The sequence below is a fragment of the Vigna radiata genome, chromosome 1 (assembly GCF_000741045.1).
Source record: "Vigna radiata var. radiata cultivar VC1973A chromosome 1, Vradiata_ver6, whole genome shotgun sequence".
NCBI classification, from domain to species: Eukaryota; Viridiplantae; Streptophyta; class Magnoliopsida; order Fabales; family Fabaceae; genus Vigna; species Vigna radiata.
The window spans coordinates 7856691-7876131 of NC_028351.1; the positions used below are offsets into that span (position 1 = coordinate 7856691).

A 19441-nucleotide genomic window follows, 5' to 3' on the forward strand; every position below is an offset into this window, starting at 1 on the left:
GCCACGAAAATGGAGTTCGCGTCCTAGCCACCTGAACTCGCATCTCCAACATGCAAAAACCCCCAACCAGAACAAAGAAAGATAAGAGAAAGAAAACCTTCACTCCTTGTGACACGAACCAGAATGAAAACAAAACAAAAAGAAAAACCCAAAATTGGGTTAACAGTGAAGGATTGGGATCGTCCATGTCTTGATCCAAGAATGAGATGAAGATTGGTTAAGCTCTGGAACCCTGCACTTTTCAAAGTCTAATTTGAAAACCCTAATTTCAAAGTCTTCACTTTTCAACATTGCTTCAATTTGGGGGTATTTGCAATAAAAAACCCCTAATTTCAATTTAATTTTAATTAGGTCCACGTAACTCTGCTGAAGATCATCCACGTAGGCAGTCCTGTGCCAAATCGTCACTACAGTGCACAGGTGTACTGTTTGCCGTTAACTATTTAGACGCCGTTTCAGAAAAGGACCAAATTGAACAGATTTTACAACCTTTAGACCAAATTGAACAAAAAAAATAAATGAAGACCAAAATGAACAAACCAAACAAAAATAAGCACTAAAATAGTTATTAAGCCTTTTTTTTTTATATATATATGCAAAGCCAAAAGTTTACTCTTCACCAAAAGCAGTGTTAGCAATCACCTTCTACTCTTCATCATGCAGAGGTTCATCCACGTTCTCTTCTTCACCCTAATCTTTCTCTTCAACATTTCAGGTATTTTCTCTCTTACCTTTTTCATTACAGATTCAAATCCACCGTCCGTTTTTCTCACACTCAACTAACATTGTAACTGTACTTAAACTTAAACTCTTGTTATCTGTTTTCAACAGTGCCCAGGCCTTGGGCTTCAGCAGTCACAGTAACACTCAGCAACAACTGTCCTCATCCGGTCTGGCCCGGGATCCAGCCCAATGCAGGAAAGCCCATTGTGGCCCAGGGTGGCTTATTCCTCGCTCCTTACCAGACCCAGAGCCTCCAAATCCCCCCACAATGGAAAGGCCGAGTTTGGCCCCGTCACGGCTGCAACTTTAATGCCGCGGGCCATGGCCAATGTCTTACCGGAGACTGCGGTGGAAATCTCTACTGCAACGGGCTTGGCGGCACCGCGCCTGTCACCCTCGCTGAATTCTCCATTGGCAGCACTGACCTAGATTTTTATGACATTAGTTTCGTGGATGGTTTCAACCTCCCCATGACCATGATCCCAGTCAAAGGCTCGGGCCCAGGCTCAGACCCGAGAAAGTGCAGGCCTGCTGGCTGTATAAAGGATGTCAATACCGTGTGTCCAGCGGAGCTGCAGGTGAGGTCACAGGATAACAAGCGCGTGGTGGCCTGTAAGAGTGCATGCACGGCCTTTCATTCGCCAAACTACTGTTGCACAGGCGCCTATGGAAACCCACAGAAATGTGGGCCCACCAGATATTCTAGAATCTTCAAGAATGCTTGTCCCAATGCTTACTCCTATGCCTATGATGACCCTACTGCTCTTATTACTTGTTCCAATGTTAATTATCTGATTACTTTCTGCCCTAATTAATTGTACTGGCTAATTCAACAATAACTTTTATTTATGGAATAATGTGATTTAGTAGAATTATATTTTAGTACTATTGTCCAATTTATATTCTGTGCATGTTTCTTGAGTTTCAGTTTGATTTTTGGTACTGTTTTTCTTTAGTCTTTTTTCAAAATATATTCTAAACAAAACCTAAGTCAAAATCACAAACCCATTTTCTAAGACTGAAAAAAAAAAACTGTTTGAAAATATTATAAATGATGTTATTTAATGAGAACTACTTTTTGAGGAAGTTTAAGTAAATGTGAGTTTATTGTGCAATTATTTCTTCAATTGCATATCTTAATATTTCACACAAGATTTTCATATGTAAATTTTTACTTAAATTTTTTATTGAATGTGCATTATCTTAATTTACAAAATCTTGCACTAAAATATCTTGATGAATTTAAATCATAAAGGAGGATTCTTATAGAAAATCTATATCTTAAGAAGCCTAAAAATTAAATTGTAGGATTTCCTGTAAAATCCAAAAAAGAAATTGCTTACTTAAAAATCTTAAAGTAAGATTTACTATTAAAAGATGGTATTAATAGATATTGAGTCAATTTTGTTGATTAACATGAATAGATATTTCACTGACTTAACTAATTGAAAGACATTTTCATATAATTAGAATATGATTTACTACATATTCAATAATGGAGAGACAGATGACACATTTGACCAATAATAAAATGGTATTGAAGGACATTTATTTAGACATAATTAGTGGTGATATATTTTTGCCTACTTGGTACTGAAAGACAGAATATTAACTCTAATATATGTTGGATTCAAAGTTCTTGATATTTAAGAATCCTATTATTGACCAAAAGATACATTATTTTTATTAAGAATATCTAGTACCTTATTATGCAAGGCTTATTATCCCTAAAAGAAACTGGACATGAGTGTTTTAGAATTTATAAGTACTCTTAGATTATCATTTAGATAAATATAATATTCAACGCTCTAGATTAAAATACAAAATTCTCATTACACTTTTTGATAAAATCAAAATTAAATGGGATTTTGTCTCATTTATGAAAAAAAGATAATACATGTTAAAATAAAATGGAAGACCAAATACGTTTAAAAAAAATATTCTTTTACACATTAAATTTTTTCAATTCATTTAATATTATTTTTTGATATTTTTATTTTTTTCTTGAAAAATTATAAAATTATATATTTATGTCAAATGAATTTAAAAAATTTAAATATGTCAAAAAATTATTTTTCTTTTTGAAAAAGTATAAAATTTTATATTTTATTTCATATTCTGTGTAAAATAAATAAATATAGAAGTGTATTTTAGTATTTTAAAAGTAGGTGGTGTCCACATATGAAAGTCAAAGGCATGCATTGAAGGGTTGGCAGGAGAGCACATGGTGTGATGCATATACAGCAGACACCATCGGATAAAGTACACGCATCAGTGGGGAAACTAAATTCCAATGTTCATCCTTCAAGCAACTAATTTAACTTTTTTGGCATTAGAATGTGCCATTCTTCCTCCTTTCGCAATCTTCCCCTTCGCCTCACAAACACGGTTACTCAACACAACACCTCCTTTATAATATATATATACACTTTTGAAACACACAAATTTTTTATATTTATTTTTAAATTATAAAATTTATTTTTTATAATAATTTTATCTTTATAATGTATCAAATGAATGTAATACGTTTCCTTTCCTGTAAAAAGAGTTCGAATAGATATTAGTTGTGTTTGAAAGGTTTTCAATTAATTGAAAAGTCTAATTCCAATATCTTGATTTCTAATGGCAATACATCATGAACATCTGTATATATCGTCTGCTAATAGACGACGAATTAATGTTTATGTCCAACTCCTTTTCGACATCATTTCATTCTGGGTATTTACTGAAATTCTTCGAATGGTACCACAATCTGTTCGACGTATAACAATATGTTGAACCATTTCAACAAGTCTACGTGTAAGATATCCAGCATCTGATGTTCGTACAGCAGTATCTACAACCCCTTTACGAACTCCTTAGCAAGAAATTATGTATTGTGATAACTCTTTGCGTAAATTGCTTTGAATAGATAAATCAATCATTTGTCCTTGTGGATTTGACGTTAATCTCCTCATACCTCTATATCATTATTCTTTATAACAATTATCAAATATCTTATTATTTCTTTTTTTTTTCTATATTAATTCTATTTGACTCCTAAAGAATATGTACTGATGAAATTTATTAAACTATTTCATTAGGATAATGATATTTAGACAACACTTTTTTGACAACATTTGAACATTGATTACATGTCAATATGTGATTGGTCAAAAATTACTCCACAATCAATAATAATAATTATAAACATTATTGTGGAGTAATTTTTGACCAATCACAGATTGATACGTAATCAATGTTCAAATGTTATGAAAAAAATGTTGTCTAAATATCATTATCCGAATATTATTATTAAATACTTTATTATTATATACTTGAAGTATTATTATAATGATAATTTAGGTTTGTAATACATATATAAATCCTATAATCATAAGTGATATTTCTTAATAAATATTTATTTAATATTTCATTGTCATAAATATTGAGGGTTAGAATATTTTTTGCTTATACATTTTTTTTTCCTTCAAATATAAAGAAATTTAATTTTGATCATAAAAAACATTAAACTACCATTAAGATTTTACCACCTGATTATAAACTTACGTTCAAAATTATAATAAATCACATATAATTTTACATTATTATATAAATTTCAAATTTTAAAATGGACACTATATCAAATACATTGGTTGGATGAAAATTTTTCTAACCTTCAATTAAGTTTTGATTTATTCAAGAATCTCATAATTTATTTATAAATAAACTAATTTTAACTTATGTGTACATATATATACCATAAAAATGAATGAAAAAGTTTTATTCATTAAAATTTATTATAAATATAATTTTATTGAATATATTCTAGTCAGAACGGAAAAAATTGTATGGCAAGTGGTATATTTTCTTCCTTACAAGAAAAGTGTATTAATTATTTTTTAAATGTACACTTTCCATTTTTACATTTTGAGTATTTTTATTTAAAGCACGTTGTCCTTGACAAGTCTACAACGTTCTACTTTTCGAATCTGTTGTGGTCCCACACCAGACACTAATTGCAACACCAAACCACTATAAAACCAAACCTACAAGCAAGAACACCCTCAACCGTTCATCCAAACCAAAAGCTAAATCCGAACGAAAGAAGCTATGGCAACTGAGAACCCACCCGTGCCTTCAGAATCCGACCCGAAACCTAATTCGGATCCCGACTCATTTCCTTACTTCGAAGACATGAAAGAACTGGAGAAAGTCTTCAACCGCTTCGACACCAACGGCGATGGCAAGATCTCCGCTGACGAGCTCGACAGCGTGCTCCGGACGCTCGGATCCGGCGTCTCGCCGGAAGACCTCCGCCGCGTCATGGAGGACCTAGACACTGACCGCGACGGCTTCATCAGCCTAACCGAGTTCGCCGCCTTCTGCCGCTCCGACTCCGCGGACGGTGGAGCCGTAGAGTTCCGCGACGCCTTCGACCTCTATGACCGCGACAAAAACGGACTTATCTCAGCTGAGGAGCTCCATCTCGCGCTCAACCGCCTCGGCCTCAAGTGCTCCGTCGATGAATGTCGCGACATGATCAAGTCCGTTGATGCTGACGGCGACGGATTCGTCAACTTTGAGGAGTTCAAGACGATGATGACGACCTCCAAGAACCGCGGCGCCACCAATGGCTCCGTCCATTAGTCTTAGCCGCCGATTCAAAATCCGAGGCGTCTTCCAGAGTACGATTTTTCTTTCTTTCCTCTTTTACTTTTTATTTTCTCTTTGTATAATTATTGTTCTGGTGAATTGCTCCAGTCAAACATTAGACATAGATCGAATCCAAATCATGGCGGAAAATTGGAAATGGAAATTTTCTTATGATTCGTAAGGTCGTGCATTTGTAAACAAGCTCTTGTTGTTCATGCTTAATATTCTTAATTTTAAATTTATATTCCCCAGAAAAGCTCAATCAAACTAGGTAGCGGAAGATTTTTTGCTTAGATTTCAACGAGTCGTGAAAAACGTTGACGCCATCGGTGTATATGGGGTCAGTTTGGGTAGAAAGATAGGAGAGACGTTGAAAGGAGAAAATTAAAATGTAAGGACAATATTATTAGAGGAAATATCTTGGTGCTTTATGAAAGTGCTACCCATAGTTCTCTGTATAAACTTTATTTATATCCAAATGGGTCATTGAATAATTTTTTTTTCTTGTATTAGAGTCTCTTCAATCACAGGACTGTTAATTCTATTTTATTCCTGTGCGAGACACATATATTAGAGTTAGGAAAATAACATTTTAACACCATTTTTTGACACCATTTTGACACTGCACACATGTCAAAATATAATTGGACGATTTCAAATTAGAAGAGTTAAGGCAAAAGTATATTTGGAAGAGAAAAACCAAAATTTGTTTTTTTAATTTGAAATCGTCCAACCACATTAAAATGGTGTCAAAAAATGGTGTCAAAATATCATTTTCCAGTTATGCATGTAAATTAGTGATTAAATAATTTATCTTAAATATGTTTTATATTATTTTTAAAATTTTGTCAAAGAAACACTCGTGTAAAAGCTCTCATCAAATTGGACATTTCTTCTCCCCCTTTTTAACAATAACATGTAGATTAACAACATTCTTCTCTTTTCTGATAAAACGCAAAGCTTTGTCATGCACTTGGTGTCTCATTTTTCATATCTTGGAGTTCATAGAAGTCATCACCATTAAAGCCAAAATCTTCATAGAATCTATTAAAGGAGGGTGAAAGGAAAAATGAAGATAAACATCACTAAAAAGTACTTTCAACGACTCATCAATATCATTTAAAGTCAGAGAATCTACTTTTTGATGACAATAAAAACCTTAAAGTCTTACACTTTGGCCTGTCGATATTGTTGAACTAACATAGACCTAATGAGATGCTCCTGACACTGCATTGCACATCGACCTACACGATACCAAAGGTTTTGAAAAAGGAAGGACTAGAATGAGTTGAAGCTTATATATGGTCATATGGAGTGATCCTTTTCGCTCTTCTTTTTGGGTAATGAGAATTTACATCAAGTCATTGCTTGATTCCTAATTTCTAAACCTACTAAAATTAGCTCGATTTTGAGTTGCAGCTAAGAACCTTGTAATCCAAGTCACAAAAGCCCTGATTTCAAATGGCTTAGAAATTCTTTCTCTTTAGTAGGGAAAGCTTGTGAGCATTCCTTTCTTCACCTCCTCTCTCCTCATATTCATTGGAGATAAAATAGTGTAGGTGTTATTTTGAGCATAGGAAGAGGGTTTGTTCAAAGTGATGAAGAGTTTGAGTTTACGATAAGGGTTTGTTCTAAAAATAACACAACCTAGGAGTTATGTAGGAGTAAAAAACATGTTATAGTGACATGGCATTTAAATGTAATGTGAACTTATATTAAGAGTCTAATAAAAGAGGAACTTAGATGGAAAACCAAAAAACTTTCAAAGACTAAATCTTTTTAGAGATCTATAAGTGAGAGTATCTTAATCTTTTATCGACCAGATTTGGTATTTACTCAAATAATATAATAAATTATTTAAGAGCTATTATATGATATCTTTGTAAATCATGTTACAAACTTATGTATCCAATATTCTTATATTGGATAAATTACAATAATTTAAATTATGTTTAAATTTTATCATAAATATATATTCACTAAAAGAAAAACTGACATTAGCGTTCTAAACAACTGAGATAAAGGAGGAAAAGCTGATGTTAATACTAATTAATAATTAGCATTCGCTTTACGTTGGTTAAAAAATCAACCGTCCACAAGTGAAAGCATTAATATTTACGTTAATTAAAGAAATCTAGGCTAATAAAGTCAGTTTAATCCACACTAGGACAAAACCTACAATTTCAATATTAATTAATTAATTGATATTAGTTTGAGCTTAGTTCACTCAAAAAATATATAAACAAAATATTTGTTATAATAGCGTCGGCCAAGCTAACATATTACATATTTTGAAAAATGTACATAAGTGGTAGAATTGGTCTAACGATTTTACATATTTTAAAAAATGTATATAACTGGTAGCATTGGTCTAAAGATTTTTTTCTTTTGACGTAGCATAGTTCTATTTTTAATTTACCAAGATAACATTATGGAGATAATATTTAGTTGGATAATACGGTTTTCTAAAAGGTGATAATTCGGTTTATAGAAAATGGAATTCTAACTTGATGTTTTAGTGATTTTTGTCGAGAGGTAGTTCAGAATTCGATTTTCGGAAAATCGAATTTTGAGTTGGTATTTTTATGGCTTTTGTCGAGATGTAGTTTATAATTCAGTTTTCGAAATTTTGAATTCGTTTTTATGACATTTTTTAGAGATGTAGTTCAGAATTTGGTTTTTGGAATGTCGAGTTCTGAAGTTCTTTTTTTTTGGGCCTAGCTATAGCTCGAAATTTGTTTCGAGATCTGTGATAAGAGAATTCAATTTAGATTTAAGTAGACTATAAACTTGATATGACTTTAGTTGTGAGTTTTATTGATACATGAATTAATGGCCCATCAACTTAATCTTTTCCCATAATCTTCACTACTTTTCATTTTTAAAATTATCAATTTAAATTTTTAAATTTTTACACATTAAACATTTGATCCTTCAAATTAATTGAACATCTAAGTAGTGAAGTTTGAGATCGTTAATATTAATATTTGGTTAGATTTAAAAATCTATATATACAAAAGATATTATATTAAGAAGAATTCTTAACGATAATTTTATATCGGAAGATTTCTCTTATTAAATGTGAATTCTAAAAATGGTTAAAGTTAATTAAATACAAATAATCTTGTTTTTTTATATAGTGCCAAATATATCTTTGCTTTTAGTAAACTTAAATCTTACATTTATTCCAAGATGTTTTAATCAATGTTCTCACATCGACTTAGACAGATAGACAAGACTTAATTAGGATTGAACAGAAATAAATGATTTATATTGTATTATAGTTAACTGTACTATATTATAAAAAAAAAAATTGATTTACTTTTGCTATAATTTAAATATATTGTTTTATGATTCTGTTTTTAAAATCTGAATTTAAGAAATTTTTAATTCAATTAACTATAATTAACTTAACTGTATTGTGTTTTTACAATATTAGAGCTCCATTGTGTTTAAAAATATAATTATGTAAACTGTCCATGGTGATTTGATCTGTAGATTGTTTACCATGTGAAATTGTTATATAATAACTATGAAAAAAAAAATTAATGCGTAGTGCATATACGAATGTTTTAAAAAAATAATTTAAGTAGTGCATATACGAATGTTTTAAAAAAATAATTTAAAATTCTTTCAACTTTTTCATTACATATAATAAATCAGATTGTTTTAAAAAAAGTAAATATAGTTTTTTCTAGTAAAACATAATGTTGTAATAAATCTTTTCAATTTTTATAATAATTACATTAAAATGTACTAGGTAGTATTTTCTAATTGATTAAGAGTGTAAAATAAATTATGTTTAAACTCTTATTTTACAGTGTCATTTAAGGGAGATTGTTTAATGTAAAAAATAATAATAAAAAAAAATAGGGACGCATAATAATGTTTTTTTACCAATGGTTTGCGGCAAATTAATGCATAGTTCATAATCGAATGTTAGGCTAAATGACAGAGTTTTTATTCCAAATAAAAAAAGAAATTTTTTATTTCAAATAAATTACTATGATAGAGTTTTAAATCACTGTGACATCTACCTTATCAAATTTTTTATTCCAAATAGAAAAAGAAATTGTTTTACAAAACTTCCTATCAAAATGGTTCAATTTCAGATTATAGTCTAAAGTTACTTTGTTATTAGATAGTGTTAAAATCAGATTTTAGAACTAGTGCAGTGTTAAAATTAGTATAATTCAATTTAAAATTAGTAGTTCAGTTAAAATTGGTGTAGTTTACAATTCAGTTAGTAGTTTAATTCAATTTATATTATAGTTTTGTACAATTTAGTATAGTTCATTTTAGTTTGATAAAACAAAAAACAGTTCAGTTCAATTTGTCGGAATTATTTTACAGTTCAATTCAATTTAAACAAATTAGTTTTTAGTTTAGTACATTTTTTAGTAGTACAGTGCAGTTCAATTCCATTTGCCCACTTCTAGACTTAACACATTTATTGAGTTATCAAGTATCATTCATTGAGTTGATGGATCATTAATTAATATATCAATAAAACTCACAAATCATATCAAGTTTATAGTTTAGTCAACTATAAAATTGAATTGATGTATTTCCAATTTTCAAATAATCAAATAAAGGTTATTTTCCTTCTCATGGTTCATTCTTCAACATTCTAAAAGAATGTTCCTATTATCTTCACAATGTGTTCATTTCTTTAGTACAACATGTAAACATGATTTTCATTAAAGAGTTAAATGCTTCCAATTCATTTGATATTATTATTGATTTTGAAGATGAAAGTTTTGCCTTTTGTACTTTTCCAAATGAGATTAGTATCACCCGTGTGCGTCATATTATAAGAAGTCATTTCTTGGGATCATGGATCCTAGAGTCAAGTCTTCTGTTGTACCATATCCCTCTTCAACTTGTTGAAGAAAGAACTTCTGAGTTCGTTTTCTTAATCATTGATGAAGATATTTAACATGTCATTCATTGACTTTCAGTAATGGTCCCTATGCAGATAATATCTCTTTTTATGTCAATTTCATGAAAGTTGAGTCACCTGACTATATCATCCACTCATGACGGTGAAGTCATTGATGTTAGACTTTGGAATACGGTTTAAATAACCCAATGTAAGATTTTTTTTATAATGTATTTTTGTATTTGATAATGCTGATTCTTACCATTATCTACGCATCATTTTAGTAGCAAAATCAACTCCTTTCTAGCTTATAACTTGCTTAATCCTCTCTTTTCTCTTAGTTTTCTAACTAATTTTGTTTTAGGCTACTTTGATGTAACTTCATCACTAATCCCTTTATTTTGTAGCCTAAAATATGATTGAAAGAACCTCCACCAAAGTAAAGAATTGAACCAGCCACAAAAGCAAGTAAAGTAGCAAAAAGAGATAATTTTGGAATGTTGTAGCTGAGGTGCAACTGGGGTGCAGTTGAGCGCCCTGCTCTTTGGAAGGTTGCCGCTAGGGTGCAGTTGAGCGCCCTGCTCTCTGGAAGGCTATCGTTGGGGTGCAGCTGAGCGCCCAACTCTCTGGAAGGCTACCGTTGGGGTGCAGCTGAGCGCCCTGCTCTCTGGAAGGCTACCGCTGGGGTGCAGCTGAGCAGTGGCGCTGCTGATGTGGAAAATTTAGTCTATTTAGACCTAAAACGCGAAGGGAAAGTGTCTTTGGTGGTTTGGAGGCACGACTTCACTGTTTGGAGCTCTTGGAGGCTGCATGGAGCATGTGGGAACATCTTCTCCCTCCTTGAGTCTCCTTCTTCTTCCATCTTCCATTGTTGTAAGCTTGAAGGCTCTCCATGGCCATTTTCCATGGACAGCCAAACCCATCTTGTTGGGGTTAGTTGTAACCTATGAACTCTTGTGTATTTGTTGAATGATTTGAATATATATATATATATATGTCTTTTCTATCAATTGCTAGTATTATTGTTTCTAATCTTAAAACTTGCATGTAATGGGGACGTTCATGACTTGATTTTGGGGTTTCATGGGTTATAGGAACATAAGGTGGAACCCATAACCGAAACAAGAGTCCTTGCGGTTCATTGATTCTAGGGATGGAAGATGATTCACATGTTGTCTTAGATCCTAATTCTTAATGCAGGTTTTGTTTGTTAGATTTTCCAAGGGATTGGAGTTTGATAGGAAAACCTAGGCTCTTTCACCTAAGGGATTAGGGCTAGAGTGTTTTAGTGGATTGACTTTAGTAAATTGATAGAGAGGAGATGAAATTGGGTATACACAAGAGTGAATTGGTGAAAATTAACTTTAACATTGTTATTTCATACCATTTCTTGTCTATTCTATTTTTCAAGTGTCTTCAAACACCAAAGTCCAACCTTGTAATTATTTGTGAATTTATCTTCTTGCACATGCTTGTAAATGGATGTTCCGTTCTTAAGTCTAAATGAGTTGTTAATCGTACAATTCTCTAGTATTACGAGTCTCTTGGGAAAACGATATTTGATCTTATCATGGTTTATTACTTGAAACAATTCGATACACTTGCCGAAACACTAACAGTGTTAACCCACCCTTATAATGGTTTGAACTTACAATGAATTTATATTTCTATTTTATGAGAGTCTTCAAAAGAATTCCAAGTTATTTTAAAAATTATTTGGGTACATGGAAAAAAAAGAAGAAGCTGCAGAAAGAAATAGCCTAATTTCAAGATTTCCCATAATGAGTTTGATCAGACCAAAGCTCATTATCCATAATGTAACAAAAAGAAGAAAAACTTGACAAGTAAAAAATAAATCTTTTAAATGAATCTTCATATTCCCATTATTACTCCTCAACTTTCAATAATCACTTTTAGTTTCAAATTTTTTACCAGTGCCTTGTTTAAAATCTATTGTTTATTTACAAATCTGTGTAAAAAGAATTAAACATTTTTTTTTCTATATTTCCGGGACGAATTTTAAAAAAAATAGATAATTTTATAATTAAAAAAAATGTAAATTGTAAATCTTCCATGTGTACAAAAAGAAACTTTTTATGGAAAAGACATTTTATTTAGATAATTTCTACATTTCAAATTAATTAAGTTCTTATTGTTGATTATAACTATATAAGTTTGCTTGGTAAAAGTATACAAATAGGAACACCCAAATAAAATAACAGTTTTAGTTTAGTCTACAAGATATGATTTTACATACAATAACTATAATTTTAAAAGGGGGAATTATTTTAGGAATCACCACCCTTTTAATTCTTGCATAAAATCATTCATTCACAATAAATGTTTAACCACAATTATAAAGACATAAAATATATATTTTATGTAAAAAAAATTAATAAAATCATATATTTTACAAAATTTAATTCTAAAGTAAAAGTTATCTTCTACTTATCATATATTTTAGTTTAATAAATTTTTGTTTCACTATGTACCCTTTTAGACATAAAATAAGAAAATCAAATATAAAATTTACATAAACTAGATATTGGTAACTGAACTTGGTAAAACATGATGTGTTATTTTGATGATGTTTTCCGATCTTATTGTTAATTTCTCTATCCATAACTCATTATTTTGATTAAAATATAAAACATAAATCAATATCCAAAAATGGCTTGAGTAAATTGATTTTTGAAAAACTAGCTTTATGCTCTCTTATTTTTACCATAGTAATTATGATAGAAAATAATTAACTATTTAATCAATTATGTTAACGAATAATAGATTATGTTGATTATTGTTACATGCTTTAAGAATAATATATTATTTTAAGAAATAATCGATTTTATTAATTTTTTTACATAACCTCACATTCACAAATTACATATTATGTTTAATAAGAATAAATTATATTGATTCAAAATGATTTTTAAATTACATAAAAATTATAATAACGATTATATTTAAAAGTAATCTCTTATATATAGGTCTGAAATCATAAATCTCTTTCACATTGCTTTTAAAAAACAAAAGCTTTAAACATTAATCTTGTTATAAGATTTTCATGATAAATTTGTCACTGTATATATTTCTTTATTTTTCTTGTAATTTGATCTGATATTTTTTTATCAGTGATTGGTTTGTAGGTAATTTAGTTTTTTTTCATAATTTTTATAAATTTTTATTTCGAAGATTATTTCAAGGGGTAATTTTTTTTTGTTCTAGCTACAAAAAAAATCGTAATTGGATAATTTAATATTTTTAATGAAAAATCTAACGTACGTTATTTATATCAATTGAATGTATTCAGAAATGTGTTATGTTTTTTTCTTCTTATTATCTTGAATCTTTTGTCATCTTCATTAATTACTACACTAAATTTATTCTAGAACTAGTTTTAAACAAAAAAAAAATTGTAAAATTTTAAAATAACATTGTTCAATTAATTAACTCCTCTTCACTATGCTTTTAGCCATTATTTGTTAAAAAAAAAAAGATGAAGATTAAAAAAACATAATATTAAAAATAACATAATTTAATATCATCCTAAAAATTAATATTCCACCTAAATTGAATTAAACACAACAAACTTGTAATATGGTAACTATTTTATATTTATATATTTTAATTAAATAAAATTGAAAGCCAAATAAAATCTCCAAAAATATTAACATGGCTACAAAACACAATAACACACAAAATGATAGAATAATGACATAATCCACATGGTTGGCTTTTTCAGCACCTTGATCATATCGAATGTTATGGACCATTCATCTTGTCTTTATCAATGCTTTCACATGCAACTCCCAAAACAATTTATACATAAAATACTAAATAAAATATATTTTCTTTTTTGTTTTCTATTTTTTAATGCTACACGATAGACATTCATTAATTTTTTTAATAAAACTTTATTCTCAAAGTTATTAACTTCATTATCCATTTTGCGCCATTCACTATTTAAACTTCACCGAATAAATAAGTAATCTAATACTTCTGTAGGATTAATTTAACTTTAAAAGAATAATTAGATGCATAATATATTATGGATTACTTTTCATTGCACGTCACGTTGATTTATCTATCTCTAATCGTGGATGAACCTTTGGTCCTCTATATTTTTATTGTTTTTGATGGCTATAGACATCACTTAATCTTTTTCCATAATATAAATTTAATTTTTTACAATTTTGAAATGTCATTCAAATGACATTTATACGTGACAATCAAACTGTTTTTCATATTAATTCTAATCCTGTATTTTATAAAAAAAAACAAAACACATTTATCATTTCATTCGAGAAAAAATTGTGTTTGGGATATAAAGACTGAGTTATTGTTAACTCAAATTATTAATTAACAAATATTTTTACTAAGTCCTTACCGAAACTGAAAAATGATTATATTTGTAACAAATTTAGTACATACAATTTATATGCACTAACTTGAAGAAAAATATTAAATATATAATTTAGATTATTAAATATCTTATATTTATCTTTTATCTTCCTCTACTTACCTTCTTTTATTTCTTTTTATTATTCTTTAGTTTATATTTTGGATTTAATCCATATTTTCTTAATTATAAATAAAGTACCATATGTAATTTTTTACATAAAATAAATTAATCTCATAGAGTAATTTTTGACCAATCACAGATTAACATGTAATCAAAATTCAAATGTTGTTAAAAAAATGTTGTCTAAATATCATTATCTTTTTCAATATACTCAAAATATACCATAATTCATACATTTTCTATCTTTTTTTTCTCATTATATCATTCAAAAATATTCATGAACTATAAAAAGACGCATATATTAATATACACCTAAAAGAGTAAAAGTAATAAATGTATAAACTATACACTATGATAAGAAAAAGAATAAAAAAAATTAAGTATGTAATAAATATAATTATATATATCTTTGCTCTATATTATTACATGCTATAATAATAAAAACAAACTAAATTCAAAGATAATGTATATATCACATCTGTATTAATTATTCATTATCAGAATCTCTATTATAATATTCTGTTTACTATATATATGTATATATATGCATGGTAAGTTATTAATACCATATAATTGGACAGTGTTCTCTTCTGCTTTCTAACCATATACATGATCATGACACACCCCTTTTATAAACAACCTTCTCCCTTGTCACTGCCATATATATATATATATACACACACGAAGCTTCAATCCTCCATAGCTTCGTTTCTTCAGATTTGACTCTCTCTGTGAAGAAGGAAGGGTTGAGAGAGAAAGAAAGGGTGATCGAAGTTTTGACAGAAAAGTTATAAAGATGGCTGTGGCTGATGATGCCTTTGATGAGCAGTGTGATTACCTTTTCAAAGCTGTTCTGATAGGAGACTCAGGCGTTGGGAAGACAAATCTGATATCAAGGTTTGCAAAAGATGAATTCAGGTTAGATTCGAAGCCAACCATAGGTGTTGAATTTGCTTACAGAAACATCAAAGTCATCGACAAACTCATCAAAACACAAATATGGGACACTGCCGGCCAAGAGAGGTAACTTTTATCTCTTTCCAACCACTCTCTTTAATTAATTCTTCATCACTTTATCTCTCTCTTTCTTCCTTTCTTTCAATTTCTCTTCATCATCTTTCAAAATATTCACTGCTTGCTGCTGTTTTCTTTTAATGCATATCTTTACTCTATGGATTATCAGAGTCAAATTTTAGTTTTGATCAAGAAATGCAAGAAAAGAAAAGAACCCTTTTGAATCTGCAGAACTCAGTTGCATGATACTTTGAGAATTTGTCTTCTTCTTGGTGTTGGTTTCATATCAGTTTTTCTTTTACTTTTCAATGAAAAGTTAAACTCTTTTTGTTTTCCAAATGGCATTTTCGAATTCAAAGTCGGTATTTTGAGGTTGCTTAGTCTAGAAGANTTTAATTAATTAAATTAAATTTGACTTTTATTAATATTAGACTAAGTAATAATTTCAATTTTTTTTACAAGTTTTCAATCCCTTTGCCTTATCAACTTTGTCACAGTATCATGTCCCACCACCTTTTCTTTTGGCTGCATTTTTGTTTGCCTCCTATGACTCTTAGCCATTTGTTTGGTCATGAAAGAGACAAAATATTTGTGTTAAGTAGGTAAAGATAAACATAAAGAAACAAAAATTTCACATCAATTTTTTTTTTCATTGGGGAAAATATTCCTTATTCATTGGAAATAACTACTACAAGCTTCTAAAAATTCTCTATAGGAGTAATAATAATAATAATAAAAATGATTTGGTTTTTTAGGGATTATTTCAATTTTTTTTTATATTATGTTTTTGGATGAGGGTGCCAATTGGGTATAGTTTTATTGTTATTAATAATGATAATGGAGTTTGAATTTAATATCTCATAATTTTTTGTTACTGAGTCATAGATTAATTGAATATATAGATTAGGTTTTGTGGATGGAAGCAAATCTATAATTCTTTTATGTGGGGCCTAAACACATTTCATACACTGAGATAATCATGCATGGAATTCAAAGCACAATTATTTATATGTATCTTTTAGGGTTTATAAAGAAAATTCCCATAAAATGAACACTTGTAGATAATTAAATTGTGAAAGATTTGGTTGCTTCCTTCTGAAGCAAACACTTCAAAAATTAATTCTGGTCTCTACTTTTTTAAGACAACAAAAGGAAAAAAGAAAGAAAGAAAAAAGGGTTTTTAGGAAATTTTAATGCAAACATTGTAATTAGGTTAAAGCAAATTTAATGTCAAAGAAAAATAGACGCAGTTTGTAGGAAAATTCTTATATTCTATGGTCTCCTTTTAAGAAAACTAAGATTTGAAATTAAAAGGTTTTAGTTTATTTTAAATTGTTTCTCAATTTAAAAATAAAAAATAAAGTTAAGGTCAATTACATTTCTACTACATAAAATTTTAGTATGCCAAGTTTCTTTTCAATAAATTAATCTTCTCTATTTTAAATATAATCTCATCTCTATAAAGATAAAAGCATTTAATAATATTTTCACTTTTTTTATATTGAGCAACAACTATTATGAATAATTTAAAAAGGCAAACAACAATAATTATTACTCCATAAAAATTCTTTAACATAATTCTTACCAACTTCCCTTATTTTCTGCTCTATAAAAAGTCTTAAGAATATGTTGAGATGCCCTTTGGCCCACTTAACATAACCTAACACATAAATATCTGAATTGACTATTACCAAACCTTCATGATATTATGAATATACATTTAAGTCAAATCTGGGTCAGAGTTGAAATTAGAAAACAAAAAGGGAGACACTACATGGTAAGAAAAATCACTACAAAGGTTCAAAAGTCATTTCATGAAACTTTATAGTTACTCAAAACACTTAAAATTAGGTATATTAGCCAAAAAAATGTTTTATTTCCCATCTAGCATGATTGAAAAGTTGCCAATGCAATGTACTTTGCTTCATTGATCAATTTGAATGATGGGATTGAGAAAGGTGTAGAAGGGCTAACATCATTTTCCAATTACAAAATCAGTGAATTTAAAAGCAGGGTATCCTCACTCTAGTGTAAAAAGTAGAAACCAACTTTTGTTGTCTAATGCAATGTAATTTTAAAATAGGTATTGGGTTTGGTTGGTCCATGACAAGGATAGAACAAGTTGAGCCAAGACTTAATGAGCAGGATGAAAATGATGGTTAGTAAGAACAAAATTGAAGTGGAACAAATGCATGTGAGATGGTGATGAGGGTTTTGGTGACCAACCCTAATCTATGATCATTTTGTTTCTAATTGCCTGATTCAACAATACCTAAATTCATCATCATCTATAGAGAAAACTCTTATGGTAAATAGTTTTCATTCAAGAGAGTATGATTCAACCACATTTTGTTGCAAAACTTGAAGAAGGACTAGAAAATGATATATTGTATTGTATTTAGTGCATACTTTTTATTTCAATTAAGAACAGCAGTTATTTTCCATTTTCCATTTGTTCTAACTCATGGAAAATCATAAGTTTCTTTTGAGAATCACTTATTACTTAATGATTTTCTCTCTTGACTTTTCAAAATCATAAAATTTCATTTGATAACATCAGTTTAAAAGAATTGTTCTGTCTATAAATACCAGCAAATGGTATTACATTTCACTGTTCTGTTCTATCTGAATTTACATAGCAGTGTACTTATATAATTTTGATCTTATATTTGATTCTCAAAGATATGTGAACAATTATGTGGTAGGTTTAGGGCTATCACAAGCTCATATTACAGAGGAGCCTTGGGGGCAATGCTGGTGTATGACATAACCAAGCGAGCAACTTTTGTGAATGTAAGAAAATGGCTTCATGAGTTGAGAGAGTTTGGAGGAGATGACATGGTGGTTGTTTTGGTGGGAAACAAATCTGATTTGGCGCAATCAAGGGAAGTTGAGAAAGAAGAAGGAAAAGAGTATGCAGAGACAGAAAGGTTGTGTTTCATGGAAACCTCTGCTCTGCAGAATCAGAATGTTGAGGAAGCATTCTTGGAAATGATCACCAAGATTCATGACATCATAAGTCACAAAAGTTTGGAAACCAAAATCAATGGCACATCATTAAATCTTCCCAGTGGCAAGGAAATCCATATAGCTGATGAAGTCACTGCTACTAAACAACCTAATTATTGCTGTTCATGATTATAGCTTACATGATGAATTTTTTATATTCTGCAACTGTCTTTGATCATTCAGCTGTTGATTCTTCCCATTTAATTTCCCCACATTCCTTTTAGTTCTTATTTGATATATGTGGTACTTTTTATGTACAGATACTAGGTTTGCATTTTCTTTGCATCAGATCACATTAAAAAATAGAGAACTTTATTGACAACAAATGCTGAAATGTTTGTTTTAAATGTCTCTGAAACAAGTGTTATGTGACAAGAAATGTTTGGAAATTTGTACAGATTTTGGAGTAGCCTCACTAATTCTCCATAAGAAAAATGTTGAAATGTTGAAACTTTTGGCACACTCAAACTGGACACACAATTTGAACGAATTTAGATATTCTGCTGCATTTTTCTGTCTTGTTCATCTGTTGTGCCTTCAAAATACATTTATTGATACTGATTTTGATGTTATTAAAAACAATTTTAATATAGTAACATCAATGTATTTAATGCTCAGCAAAGAACATTACCAAAAAAACCCAACAGAGAATCTAG

At 29.5% G+C, this 19441-nt stretch overlaps 3 protein-coding genes across 4 annotated transcripts; all 3 read left to right on the top strand.

Annotated features, from left to right (window-relative positions):
* The first annotated feature begins 608 nt into the window (after positions 1-608).
* On the top strand, positions 609-1589 carry LOC106768720 (thaumatin-like protein). The gene is made up of 2 exons (XM_014654007.2): positions 609-715; positions 832-1589. Exons 1-2 carry the CDS (start codon positions 658-660, stop codon positions 1536-1538), a joined length of 765 nt encoding a protein of 254 aa, XP_014509493.1. The 5' UTR covers positions 609-657; the 3' UTR covers positions 1539-1589.
* A 3162-nt stretch (positions 1590-4751) lies between these two features.
* Positions 4752-11167, top strand: LOC106759275 (probable calcium-binding protein CML27). Of its 2 annotated transcripts, none has more exons than XM_014642408.2 (2): positions 4752-5390; positions 10648-11167. In XM_014642408.2, exon 1 carries the CDS (start codon positions 4816-4818, stop codon positions 5350-5352), a length of 537 nt encoding a protein of 178 aa, XP_014497894.1. In that variant the 5' UTR covers positions 4752-4815; the 3' UTR covers positions 5353-5390; positions 10648-11167. The 2 variants fall into 2 exon arrangements, with proteins under 2 accessions (XP_014497894.1, XP_014497976.1); XM_014642490.2 differs by lacking the exon at positions 10648-11167 and adding an exon at positions 5611-5867.
* A 4144-nt stretch (positions 11168-15311) lies between these two features.
* On the top strand, positions 15312-19022 carry LOC106769983 (ras-related protein RABA6b). Its single transcript, XM_014655809.2, has 2 exons — positions 15312-15785; positions 18482-19022. Exons 1-2 carry the CDS (start codon positions 15559-15561, stop codon positions 18912-18914), a joined length of 660 nt encoding a protein of 219 aa, XP_014511295.1. The 5' UTR covers positions 15312-15558; the 3' UTR covers positions 18915-19022.
* The last annotated feature ends 419 nt before the right edge of the window (positions 19023-19441 follow it).

Bases quoted from the DNA above. Each gene is read 5' to 3' on its own strand.
- LOC106768720 (XM_014654007.2), top strand. From the start codon at position 658: ATGCAGAGGTTCATCCACGTTCTCTTCTTCACCCTAATCTTTCTCTTC. The intron at 716-831 runs GTATTTTCTCTC...TGTTTTCAACAG, and splicing joins CTTTCTCTTCAACATTTCAG to TGCCCAGGCCTTGGGCTTCA.
- LOC106759275 (XM_014642408.2), top strand. From the start codon at position 4,816: ATGGCAACTGAGAACCCACCCGTGCCTTCAGAATCCGACCCGAAACCT.
- LOC106769983 (XM_014655809.2), top strand. From the start codon at position 15,559: ATGGCTGTGGCTGATGATGCCTTTGATGAGCAGTGTGATTACCTTTTC. The intron at 15,786-18,481 runs GTAACTTTTATC...ATTATGTGGTAG, and splicing joins GACACTGCCGGCCAAGAGAG to GTTTAGGGCTATCACAAGCT.